This window comes from Urocampus carinirostris, chromosome 13 (assembly GCF_059441175.1).
Source record: "Urocampus carinirostris isolate Australia breed hairy pipefish chromosome 13, RoL_Ucar_1.0, whole genome shotgun sequence".
Lineage (NCBI taxonomy): Eukaryota > Metazoa > Chordata > Actinopteri > Syngnathiformes > Syngnathidae > Urocampus > Urocampus carinirostris.
In genome coordinates, this window is record NC_142361.1 from 5134520 (window position 1) to 5148211 (window position 13692).

General features: G+C 37.9%; 1 protein-coding gene across 1 annotated transcript in view; it reads right to left on the minus strand.

Annotated features, from left to right (window-relative positions):
- Positions 1-13692, minus strand: part of hpse2 (heparanase 2) — a 127054-nt gene that overhangs the window by 111540 nt on the left and 1822 nt on the right. Inside the window, exons 2-3 of the mRNA XM_088351027.1 lie at positions 12664-12815; positions 5832-5993 (exon numbers count right to left, since the gene is read on the minus strand). Of these exons, the coding sequence (XP_088207153.1) occupies positions 5832-5993; positions 12664-12815 (314 nt within the window). The remainder of the gene's footprint in view (positions 1-5831; positions 5994-12663; positions 12816-13692) is intronic.

Consider the following 13692-nt stretch of genomic DNA (forward strand, 5'->3'; position numbering starts at 1 on the left):
CCAGTCAGCATTTAGGGCAAATCACTCTACTGAGACAGCCCTGGCTAAAGTAACCAATGATCTCCTTTTAACAATAGATTCCGGTGCCTCATCAATGTTACTGCTGCTGGATCTCAGCGCTGCTTTTGATACGGTCGACCACAACATATTATTGGTTCGTCTAGAACGCATTGGTATCTCAGGAACTGTACTCTCGTGGTTTAGGTCCTACCTGTCACACAGGATGCAATGTGTTAACTATGGCAATCTGACCTCTAAACAATCTAATGTCCCCTGTGGTGTTCCTCAAGGCTCTGTACTTGGCCCCCTTCTTTTTTAGTATTTATATGATCCCACTTGGTGACATTATCCGCAAGTATAATATTAGTTTCCATTGCTTTGCAGATGCCACTCAACTGTATGTGCCACTGGAAAAAAATGGACATTTAAGTTGTAGAAATCTGGAGGCTTGCCTTACTGAGATTCAAAGATGGATGTCAAATAATTTTTTATGCCTTAACCCAGAAAAAACTGAAATGTTGATTATTGGTTCAGCTCACTGTCGTCAGTTGTTTTCAAACACTACCCTGAACCTAGACAAATGTAATATCACCCATAGTGACTCGGTCAAAAATCTAGGTGTTATATTTGATCCTAATCTGTCGTTTCAGTTACACGTGAAAAATATTACTAGAATAGCTTTCCACCACCTCCGTAATATTGCGAAGATTCGTTCGATGCTGTCCCAATCAGATGCAGAGATTTTAATTCATGCGTTTATTACTTCTCGGCTTGATTACTGTAATGTATTGCTTTCTGGTCTCCCGATGTCTAGCATTAAAAGTTTGCAGCTGGTTCAGAATGCGGCAGCTAGACTTTTGACTAAGACCAAAAAGTTTGAGCATATTACTCCTGTATTGGCCAACTTGCACTGGCTCCCAGTCCACTTAAGATGTGACTTTAAGGTTCTCTTATTAACATATAAATGAGTCTGCGCTCGGAAAATGCCGGTCTACTTGTGACTCCGAGAGCCAAGAAGTCTGCAGGCTCGAGAGCGTTCTCCATCCGGGCCCCGGTGTTATGGAACGCCCTGCCTCTGGAGATAAGATCTGCAACCTCAACGGAAGTTTTTAAATCGAGGCTTAAGACACACTTCTATTCCAAAGCATATGATTGATGCCCACCTCATATTCTGTTTTGTCCTGTCTTTTTCCGACGCCTGCCTGGCTGATACGAAGGAGAAGGATGATTTGGGATGGGTCAGCGGACCAGCGTCTGACCTGTAGCATGTCAACCCCTGCATTTACCAGCTGGCAGAGACGGGAGGCAGCGTCGTGGCCGTCATAGACTTTCTGGACTGGTTTGCAGGCTGGGGGCGTCGTTGAAGTCATGCACTTTCCGGACATTTTCAACATCTTACCTAAAAATTACTATTATGTGTACAGTAATGCTAATTGTAATTCACCCTGGTCAATCCTGGAAGAGGGATTACCACACATGAGGTCCTTTCTCAAAGTTTCTCTTTTCTCCTCACACTGAGGTTTTTGTTCCTTGCCCGCATGCTTGTTTGAGATCAGGTAATTGTGTAATTTTGTAATTGTAATCCTGTGCAGTCCTTTGAGACATTTTTGTGATTAAGGGCTACATAAATAAATTTGACTTGACTTGACCAAATCTGGCTGGCTTTCTGGAAACCCTAGTTTTTCAAATTCGAATGAGTAAGCTAATGTTATATTGGAAAGGTTGCACGGCCCACACATGAGATTTCTGTTTTTAAAAATATATCTTTTGTTACATAATACCAACATTTATGGGGATGTATTTAGTTGGTTGCACAATACAGAACTGAATTTAATCACACTTTTTAGTGTAAGTGCAATGTTGGCAAAAAGATTGTTACATGTAAATAATTTGAAAAATATTTGAATGTAACACAAGAGCGGTCATAAAGACCACTAAAATTGTGTCCTTTTCCTGCTTTTTTCTTCTTCTTTACTTTTTACCCTTTTTTCTTTCTTTTTGCTTGCTTTTTACTTTTTACTTGCTTTTTTCCTTTTTTCCCTGCCTTTTTTTTCATTTTTTAGTGTTTTTTTTCTCTTTATTTTTCTTTTTTTATTATTATTATTTATCTTTTTCTTTTTTGTTTAGTTTTCTTTTTTCTGTCTTTTTTTTCGTTTTTAGGTCCTTATGTGCATAATGTTAAATAATAATCGGTAATTTAAAAAACAATCTGAAGAGCTGTTTGGGTGCCAAAAGAGCCAGACCTTTTAGTGAGCCAACCAAAAGAGACGCTTCTCTAAAAAAGATGGAAACATACACAGCAACATTGACGTAGTCACGTAGGTAAGAAAGGTCACATACTGTAGCTACATAATCAAACCACACTTGTATCTCCCTTTTTAATGTCTTAGTGATAACAAATAATGATACAATAATAATAATTGGAAAAAAAGCAAACTCTTACAACCTCCGCTCCCTCCCATCGCCTTTCTCCCTCGCAATAACTTGAGCTCACATCACATGCACGCTTGCTTTTTTTCCCTCAATGTTGTGCTGACATTGACCTTAAAACACTGCAGAGGGAACCTGCATTGTTTTTGGCCTGCATCTTCTGCTATTCTGGCCAATTTTGCTAACAAATGAATTTCATAATTTTGAGCCCTGATTTTTATGCGCAGGATGGCTTTTCTTGTGCGCGGAGACCGTCTGGGCAGTGCGCCATTGCACACGTGCGCAACTTAAGAAGGAACATTGATGATGACCAGTAGAAAAAAAAAGGCAATCAATCAATAGTTATTACTTGCAGGATTTGAACCTTCTATCCACATCTTGCTAAGCAAAGATTTTACCTCTAGGCCAGGAGTTAGGAACCTATAACAGGAGCCATATATGACTCTTCTTTAGGAGTACATATGGCAATTATCTAACATTACATGCAGAGTCAATTACAGCACATGCAAAGTCGAGACAATCTTGTTTAAATTAAGGGTTCAGTCCAGTATATATGGAGGAAATTTTAACTACAGTTTACAGTCAAGGTGTCACACGAACAGACCTTTAGGCTGTAAATTGATAAATAATCCTTTACATTGAAGTTCAATTACAAAATCTATGGTCATTGTTGAGACACTTTATGATGAAAAGCCACATAACAAACTTTAAATACATGAATAACCTATATTTTATGTTGACAATATAAGGGGGATGGTGTCATAATAGTCTGTAGTTTGCAATAGTCTTTGATCTGTGCAGCCCTTTGAGACTCTTTGTGATTAAGGGCTATACAAATAAACATGACTTGACTTGACAAAAGCTCTAGCAAAGCATCTAGAGCAATCTGATTGGGTCCTCACACTCTTTATCCTTCTCGTCCAGCACCGAACGCATTTAGGGGAAATACGTTGATATACTTGTTTGCAGTATTTTGTGACATATAAGAACTTTGCTTGCACCTTGTTTTGATACCATTATTTAGAACAGATATGACAATAAAAATGCGCCTCAACTGCGGGAGGGAGACCAATTTTAAACATTTGTTGGCCTGGAGAGGTGTAGGTTACACCAGGTTGTACTTGACCAAGACACACCACAGGAAACAGTGCCCCAACAACCTTATTGTTAAGGGATCCAACCATCCAACCAACCAAGCATATTTATGATATGGGACACAATCTCCTATTATTATTTCCTAGATTTTATCAAATCTTCAAACATCACACAGCGAAATACACACCGGATTCAAACCCCAGACACAGTGAAAGCAATGTTTCTACATGGAAAACTCAAATGTTAATAGTTTATCCATATGTTTAGTCAATTAACTTAAAGTATAATGCATTTAATTTGCAGTTTTAAAATAAATAAATATGTACGTTTATTAGTCATTTGATGTTTATGGATATTTTTGTAATTTACAGTTTCAAGTAAGATTTGTACAATGAAACTCTTGGGGTCCCAGTCATTTTTTTCCCCTACGACACCAAACAAGCAGTAACAATCATCAATTAGTCATGAGTGGTATGTATCATATAGTAGTATGTGCTGTTAAGTTGGCAATTTAACAATGGTGAAAGTTGGCCCTTTGAAAATGAATAGGAAAAAAATCTTCAGTTAGATTGTACATACACCATGAATGGAAAAATAATAATAATTCCAGTGTTGTCAAGCAACAAGATTTGTGAGTGATAAAACATTAAGGTTACGTACTGTGTTCATACTTCTTTTTCATGGTCAAATTCAAGCACTTTTTAAGCACTTTCAAGGCCAATTTTTCAATTTTTACACTACCCTCAAAGAAAGAAATCTAGCGCCGATCAAAAAATATTTGTTGTCGACTTTGATGACTAAAACAAAATCTAGCACACACTTTGTGCTATTTTGAGCTGTTTCTATCTATGATGTACGATGTTTTGTGTCAATGGGCTTCTAAAAACTGACATGAATTCTGCCGTTCTGCTTTAACAATGCACACATAGCTTGACTACGTCACACTTGTTTACAAACACAGAAAGTGGTCTGTGGGTGTAGGCTTATAATTGAGTTCAATGCGGAACACAAAGAAGAAAGTACTGTATGTACTGCTGATTTTTTGCGTCTAGTTCTTCTATTATCTAACTTGGTCGTATCCCTCAAGAGGGGTGACCGACAGCAAGACAAACACATACAATAACAAAGAAAATAAAAAAGGAAAAAAATAGCAAAACAAAACACACACAAATTTTTGGACCATGGCCAACCCAAATGCCCAAATACCCAAACAAGCTAGGCACCTCGGCACCCAAGTTTCCAGATGAAACGGGACACAAGAAGGCGGCCATGTCACTCGGGTCAGGGTGACACAACACACTCTTCTGTTCAACAGCAGGGCCCGACAGCTTTCACTGGTTTACCCGTGCCACATCATACGGTGCCTGCCCATCCCTTAGAAGGCATCCAAACATCCTACTATCCTTTTACAACACCTCTCCACTCATTCCTATCACCAACAAGAGCTCAAGCCTCCATTATATTTACAGATCTGTTACTGAATTGATTAAAATAGAATTGTAAAAGTTGTTGGTTTTTTTGCATTTTTTATAGCACTAAAGCCGTATTATTTTTAAATTTTATTTTGTTATTTTGCATTTTGTGTTGTCCGACTAAAAATTTGTTCAGTGCGTAAAAAGCCTAAATTGTTTTGTGTTTTACAATTTTTTTGTGTTTTTCAGGCTCCAATTGGCTGGCAACCAGTTCAGGATTTCTCCTGCTCACTGCCTCAAGTCGGCTGGGATGGGCTCCAGCACTCCCGCGATCCTACTGAGGATAAGCGACGCAGAAAATGGATGGATTGTGTTTTTCAGGGATTTCAAACATGAAATTACTAATTACAAAATAATTTGTTGCATAATGCTTTATTTTCATTGAAAAAAAATAAATCAAAACAAAACATGAGGAGCTGTTTGTATTCTCAGGATCATGTTAGGACATCACAGTCAATTTCCAAACATATCCATAAATTACAGTGAATAATTCCATAAACTGAGTCCCTTTCTTGCGCGGTTCTGAGTTAACACAGCAATCAATCATTAAAACAGAATAGTAAAACAGCCTATGCCAAAAAAAAAAGACTTCTGTGGTCCACTTTGTTAACTTTTGGAAATGTCAGTGTTTACTAGCCAGACCCAAAACACTCATCTGTTGATCCCCACATTCCTCCTCTCCTTTATGCATTTCTCATTCTGAAAGCTGACGGTTTATATTGGCCTGCTTTGAAACCTGTGTATGTGTGTGGATACATACGTCAAAGTCCAAAATGTGTTTTTGTCCACAAAAGTAATGTTTCTGCCTGAAAAAAATGAATACATGTCTCCTACCTGTTATTGTTACGTTGCTATACATGTTGGAAAGTTGCTCCTTGAGCAGCACGAGGTGTGTGCTGGCCGCCTTTTCTCGCTGAAGCTGGAGCATCATATCAGGGTGGCTCGCCACTTTGCAACCATTCTGCTTGTCCATTGCAATGTCACTGCGCACTATATCTGCAGCACAAAAATATAAGTTACGTCTTTAAAGATACAGTGTGTACTATTAGATGCTGCATGTCGCTGTATTGTGTTGTGCAGGCATGTCAAACATACTTCCCAGAATTTCAGAATTGTTTTTGTTTTTTAAAAGCAAGTCTCTAGCTCGTTTCTATCAAAGGTTTTGATGAATCCGAAACAAATGCTTCTCCTCACTAGAGCGCGGTAAAGGTGTAAAAAGGCTGACGTCCAGAAAAATTTGAATTAGGTATCATACACCTTTTTTATGAATGAAGCAGTTTCCAATACATTCAAAGAAGTAAATCCAGCATCAAACAAAATACCTTTTTTGTGTGGCTTTGATGACTAAAATAAAGTCGCTATCCTGCTGACAGCAAATATGTTGTGTTATCTATGATCTATGATTTTTGTGTGAAGGGGCTGCTATAAACTGACATAAATTCTGCCATTTTGGTTCAACAGTGCATGCCCAGCTTCAATACATCAGGGCTCTATAAAAGTTGGGTTATAATAGAGTTCAATAAAGAAGACAAAAAAAGTACTGTATCCATAAAAAGCAGGTAAATGACCCAAAATCATTTTCATTATGTTGATTGATCGGAAGCAGATTGCATTCAGTCTTTCAGACTTACAGACTCCGGATCTTTTGCTTTTTCTTAGACTTTATCTAATTAATATTTTTTGCGTGTTTTTCACAAGATCCGTGACTTAATTGGTTAGAATAGACTTAAATGTTTATTTCCTATATTTTATCATTTATTAATACAATTGAAAAAGAGCCGGTATTCCTGTCCTTTTGGATGCAACAGTAGGGGGCAGTAACGCTTCACATGAAAACTCGATGTTGAGGACTAAAGCCACCATCGGTGTAATTTATTCTAACTTTTTCTTATTTTTCTTCATTTAAAAAACATAGTCTATTGGGTCAGACTGCGAGGAGACACAGCAATAGAAATAATTTCAAGCATTTTCAAGCACTTCAACAAATACAAAACACAACATTAAAATTCAAGCTTTTTCAAGGATTTCACGCACCCATACAAACCCTGTTTTATACATGTTTGAGACTACAGTAAGACCTCGGTTATCGCGGTTGATGAGGACCAAAACCACCCGCGATAAGTGAAAATCCGCGAAGTAGCGGCGCACTTTTTTTTTAAATTATTATTTTTTTGGGACCCGGATAATGGAGACCAAAACCACCCGCAAAAACTGAAAATCTGCTAAGTAGCAACGCCCCTTCAAAAATATTTTTTTTTTATTATTATTTTTTTAGACCCGTTTAATGGGGAGCAAAACCACGCGCAAAAAGTGAAAATCTGCGAAGTAGCGACGCCCCTTCAAAAAGAAAAAAAAAATCTCATCTCATTACCAGCTCAGTAGCCTAGATGGTAGTGTGCCGGCTTTGAGACTGGGAGGTCGCTGGTTCACGCCTCGACCGAGACATACCTAATTGGTATAATGGCGGCGCCCTCTGGCTGCGGCTGCACCGACTCGCTACAACGGGTCAGCTGTATCGACATTTCGTTCTGTGTACATTGTTACAAAGAATGACAATACAAAGGAAATTATTATTATTATTATTATTATTATCTGCACTGCTTATCCTTATTATTCGCGAGCGAGCCCCTAACCCGCGGCGCGGGTACTTTCGGGCGCGATACGCACGACACCGCGAGTGGGTCGGGCGCTCCGCGCGGAGGCCGGTATTAGGTAAAAGTGGTTGTAGTAGCGGGAGTGACGTGTGCGCGCTCCCGCGACAGGGGATGCAATTCCTGGCAGGGATGCATTTCTCAGCATAACACCGCCCGTCTGTCGGCCTGAGCCATCAAGGGCCGTGTAGCGCCATGTAGAGCCACCGCGGCCCGACGGTGACGTTGGTGACTTTTTCATCCACGTTAACAAACGCATTTTGTAGAATACGATCGTGCTTTATTGTTTAAATAAACGCGTTATATAGACTACGATCGCCCAATTAGCTCACTTTAAGGTTTCAATAAGCGTATTATATAGAATACGATCGCTTTTGTCGGAAGCGCAGTAGAATGCGCGTTCACGCGAGGGGGGGAGGATTCTGTTCGGGAGTCGGATTTAGGCACAACACCGGGAAACGAGAACTGCGCGCCGTGCTTGGGTCGTTTTTTTTTTACCATTACAGACCGCGAAGCTCTGAATCCGCGAACGTCGAACCGCGAAGTAGCGAGGTCCCAATGTACTTATCTTTGTGAACAGGAGTTCGCTCTGAAGTCAAGTCAAGTCATGTTCATTTGTATAGCACTTCATCACAAGGAGTCTCAAAGAGCTGCACAGACCACAGACTATTGCAAACTACAGACTACTACAAAAATACATTTTAATACTACAAAAATAATACAGTAAAACTACAAAAATATAACGTTAACATTACAAAATACGACAGTGAAACTGCAAAAATACTTCAGTAATACTACAATACAAAATTGAAGAACAATAATAAAAGAAAGCAGAACTTAAGGTAATGGGACAAACATTTGAATGACATGTTAAATGTGCTTTGATACCTGACACTGATGGACATGTAAAACCAAAACTATTCCAGGTTTTAGGAGCAGCAAGTCGACTGTAGACTGTATGATGAATTAAGAGAGGGTAAAAGGTAAGGTGTCTCAACATTTGTTTGCACAGATCATTTAAAATAAGATGAATCTGGTTTCATGTTAAAGACAATATTGTGAAATATTTTCTCAGCTTTAGTAGGCCCACCCTGGTAGTGCCAACTGATGTTAATGCCAGTTTACTGCTAAAACTCTATTTTTATACTTCCTTTTTTCAGGCAAAATTTTTAAGCATATTTTTATTCATAGCTCCCACTAGAGTTTGTTTGGTGTGGTGAGTTGGTTCGGAAGAAAATCTGCATTTATTCAACGGTGAAAATAAACAGTTTAACAGATTAAATGCCAAACATGAAAACCATTGTTTTTCCATTGTTTGTAATTAAATGTGTTGTGCTTGGAAAAGGTCCCTTATTATCCCTGATCAGAATTTGTAGTGTAGGCTACAAATGTTGGCTGAATGTACTGATTCAGCCCACTTGAGAACATAAATGAGTGCTTAAAAACACAAGGAAGAATGCACGCTACATAGACTTAAAGTGACCAAAATGCACCAAATCTCAAGCATTTACAAGCACTTCATACAAAATTCAAGCACGTTTCAATCCTTGAAAATACAACATTGAATACAAGCATTTTCAAAAATTCCAAGCACCCTTATGAACCCTGATTTTTGATTCAATATTGTTTATTTTTATAGAGTTTATTTACCACTAGGAGGCGCTAAATAAAACACACGGTCTCTTAAAAGGTATTCCCAAACTATTAAACGTGCAAAATGTGAAGAAATAGTACATGGTTTTTGCATAAAGTCTATATATAATTAATCTGTATATTGAATTTTTTTCCAAGAAAATGCATTATGAAGACAGCATGTCTTGTCTTTGTCATCCTAACTTTTGAGGAACACCAGCCCCCTAGCAAGCCAGTTGCCATATAGTTTTGTGTTGATTAGTCAAAGAGGTTACAAGTGTTTTAAAAGAAATGTTGGTAGCTTTTGTGGAGGGTCAGTTGTGTTGCAGGTGGATGCAGTAATAGTAAAACAAAGGGAAACCAGCCAAAAAGGGGCTAACTCTCAAAAATAACATACAGAGAGCCTCCAACAGAGAGCAACGAAAGGCGGCCAAAGCCTCGGTGAATAAACGAAAGGCCTGCTTTACAGAAAAGACGCAGTGAGCAGCCCTGCTAACTGAAAAACAAACAACAAAAAGCGGCATCGGCTACAGTGGCAAATGCGAAGCCTGCCGGAAATAAACAGTGGGACACTGCAAAACCGGCACCAATGCCCTCGGCAGCTTTTTGAGGTCGAAGCAATCAAACAGAAACAAGCGGAATGCAACCACTGTTCACTAGAATCACGCGCCTTTGTTCACTAAAAAGCACCTAATTAGTTTGTAATAAAGAGAGGTGTGTCCGTTCACCCAACATTGGACCCTAAATAGCCTCACCCTTCATAAGGACATTTTGGAAAAGCATTCAGTGTTGGGTGATTTGTTTCCACAATCGCATTTCTCCAGGTCATCTTGCTTTCTGAGTTTTTTTTTTCATTGTTTTTGATTCAGACATGTTTATTGTTGTTTTTGACTGTTTGTTAATTTATTCATCATTTTTGCAATTAAATACAATCATTTTCGAGTACTGTGAGTTTACTGCTTCCTGTGTTTGAGTCCATCAAAACCACAAGGACTCTACATCTAAACCACTAACGTCATCATTGCTTGTCATCTCAATTATTGTGTCACCACTTTTGCTTTTAATACACTAACAGTAGCACCATAGCTGAGAAAGAGTGTCAGTTAAAATGTTTTTTTTTTCCTTTTACAAAAGGATACCAGGAACTAATTTGAAATAATTTGACCACGTGTCATACACTTTTCCGATGGAACTAACTATTCAAGTGTTTTTACACATCCCTAACTTAGCAGGTACTTTTCTACCACACAAGCAGAAAAATAGAACAATTTATAACTAGCAAGTTTTCATCAAGTACTTCTCATGATAACTTTTCTGTGATTTGCCGAACATCGGCGAGAAACTAAAATCCCCTAAGGCAGTGTTTTTCAACCAGTGTGCCGGGACACACTAGTGTGCCGTGAGACCTTGTCTAGTGTGCCGCAGGAATTTGCCCAATTTTATCCTTCCAAAAAATCAGGCTGTTATTCAGTATTTTTGCAATCTTCAGACGGGGAACTGAAATAGTCATCCATATCAGTAGGTGGCAGAAGATTTTTATATACTTTTTATATACTAATTATCCGCTCATGAGCAATGTTCCCTCTAATTTTCCACGGGTCTGAGCGTTCACACAAAGTCGGTGAGCAACGCTTGAAACAACAGTGAGCAACCATAATCCCAAGTGTTGCAAGATAATTATCAAACATGTCCAAAACTTGACATCATTGCATTTTGCTGAGTTTCCGGCAATGTAAATTTATTTTTCTCTTTTGAATGAATTGACTCATGTACTATTGCAAAGTTTGTACGGCCTACAAACGTCGTTTGTTTTTACAATTCTTTCACAAGATATCCATTTCTTTTTTTTCCCTGATATATTTTGTCGCATAATATTAACATTTTTGGGGGCTTATTTAGTCGGTTGTAAGATACAGAACTGTACTTAATCACATTTTTTAGTGGAAGTACAATGTTGGCAACAAGATTCACTTGATATAATTGGAAATTATTTGAATGCAACACAAACTTTTTCTTCTTTTTTCTGTGTTTTTTTTCTACTTTTTTTTAAATTCTTTTAAAAAAGTCTCATTGTGTTTATTTTTTCCGAGCTGTTACTTTTTTCTTTTTGTTCTCTATTTACTTTTTTCTTGTGTTTCTTTCTTTTCTTTTTTTCTGGCTTTTTTCTAAATTTTTCCTTCTTTTTTTCTCTTCCTTTTGTTTCGTTTTTTTCTCAGCTTTTCACTACTTTTTCATTTTGGTATTTTTTTTATTTTTTTGTTCTATTCCCCCCTTCTTTTAAGTCATTTTGAGCATAATTTTACATAATATTTGGTCATGTTGGGATTAAAGAAGCAAAAACAACCTGAAGAGCTGTTTAGGACCCGAAAGAGCCTTTTAGTGAGCCGAGCCGAAGAAGCCGCAACCTTACTAACTTTACTCAACTTCATTCTACTTCGACTCGACTTCAAAATACCGCATTTAGGACACGTCAGAGGAACCCGTGTATTTTTACCTTCATGCACTGTAACTTTGACTTAAGTCGCTTCTTAATTAGTAATTCTGAGCCCTCATTTTTGTGCGCTGGTTAGATTTTCTTGTGCGCAGAGAATGTGCGAGCAGTGCACAATTGCGCACGCGCGCAGTTTAGAGGGAACACTGATCATTAGGTAGCAAAGTACATTTAATAACTTAATTTGTTTAACAAAGCGGTTTAAGATTGCACTGTAAGAAATAAAAACATGAAAAAATCATTCTTTTGTATTTTAAGTATTATTTTCTTCTTTTTATATACTAATTACATGAGGTAGAACAGTGAAATATTTGACACAACTTCATTTTCGAACATTTTCGACGGACGGAGGGCCTCGGAACCTTTTTATAAATGAAAGTGTACCTTGGTTCAAAAAGGGTAGAAAAATCTGCCCTAAGGTAAAAATAATAGTTTTTTACCTTTGCGTTCAGCCGAGTCGTCGTACCAATGCCTAGTGCGCATGCGCTTAAGGTTGATTGCCATTTCACTTAGAGTACTTACAATTTTCGTCTTGAATTGGTCTTATTTGACTCATTCACTGCTTTTAAATACTGTTTTATAGTTTAGCTTTTAAGCCTGTCGTGTTTTATCTGTTTTTTTTTTTGGGGGGGGGGGGGGGGGTGGTTGTAGCATGGTGTTTGTTAACTACGGTAATCACGCACTTGTACGCATGCTAACCCTCTTTATATGTCATAAGTCAACGCTCTGTTAGCAATAATGTTGAGTTTCAGGGTTTTACTTGATAAGAAAGAAAACAACATTCGCTCTCAGATTAGCATACGGTAGGGCGTCTCGGCAGAAATAGAAAAACGGCACTTTTTGATAGCGACAACGTGAACTTGAAGACTTTAGTTTCGTGTTTAAACAGTACCGTCGTCGTAGTTCTTCAGGTAGTAATCGGGGCCGGGCCCTCTGTATTTAGCCACGTTCTTCTGGTTGAACTGCAGAAAGTCGGTCCGCTTGCCGCCGAAGCGCAGGAAAGCGGGAGACAGACCTCTCGCTAACGTCACGAGTCGCTTGGAACTGTGGCGGGCAACACTTTGGTTAAGTCAGTTTCGCGATAGCATTTACAGTAATTTTATACGAAGGTGTTTTGGGGGGAAAAACAATCATATAAATGTATGACCACACTTAAAATATCGTTCATGGCCGTTATCAGCACCTCCAAATTCAACCCAAGCACCTCCACAAATTATAACATTTTTAAAACTCTCTTTGCCTTAATAAATGATAGAATCGGCTTATATATGATGAAAAACGCTAGATACAAAAATAAAATAAAAATGTGAACAGCACAGGAAATACTCCACTGTCTTGAAATGCTTCAGTCCATCAGATTCCTAGCACCGCTCCTAAAAACATCCCATCCAGAATACAATTTAAGTTGTATTCTGAGAAAAATGTATTTTCTCCTCATCCGTTGACCACATTACATTACTTTGTTGCAAAGCTCTATTTTCTTTACTTTTCATTGTTAAGACTTGGGCCAGTTTTCTAAGCACTATGTTGTGATTATTATTTTGCTTATCTATCTAGATAATCCTTACTCCTTTTACCTCTTCAAAATCTTTATTACATGTTTTACCCTCGAGCGCCACATCTAATCTTGTTGCATACAATGTTTCACAATGTCGATATGAATGACAAAAAAAGACTCTTTTATTGTCTTTTATTCTATTCTATTCTACATTATCCCATTTTGATGATATATCTATAAACTACTTACTATTGTAAAAAGTTATAAATTGGTACAGATTTTTCTGATACTGAAGTCTTATCTTTTTGGAAATAAAACATCTCGTGTTTGAGAATACAGAGGTAGATTATTTAGTCATTATTTTATTATTGTTATTTTATTTAGTACATATTTAGATTTTAACCAGCTAGACACAAAGGGCCA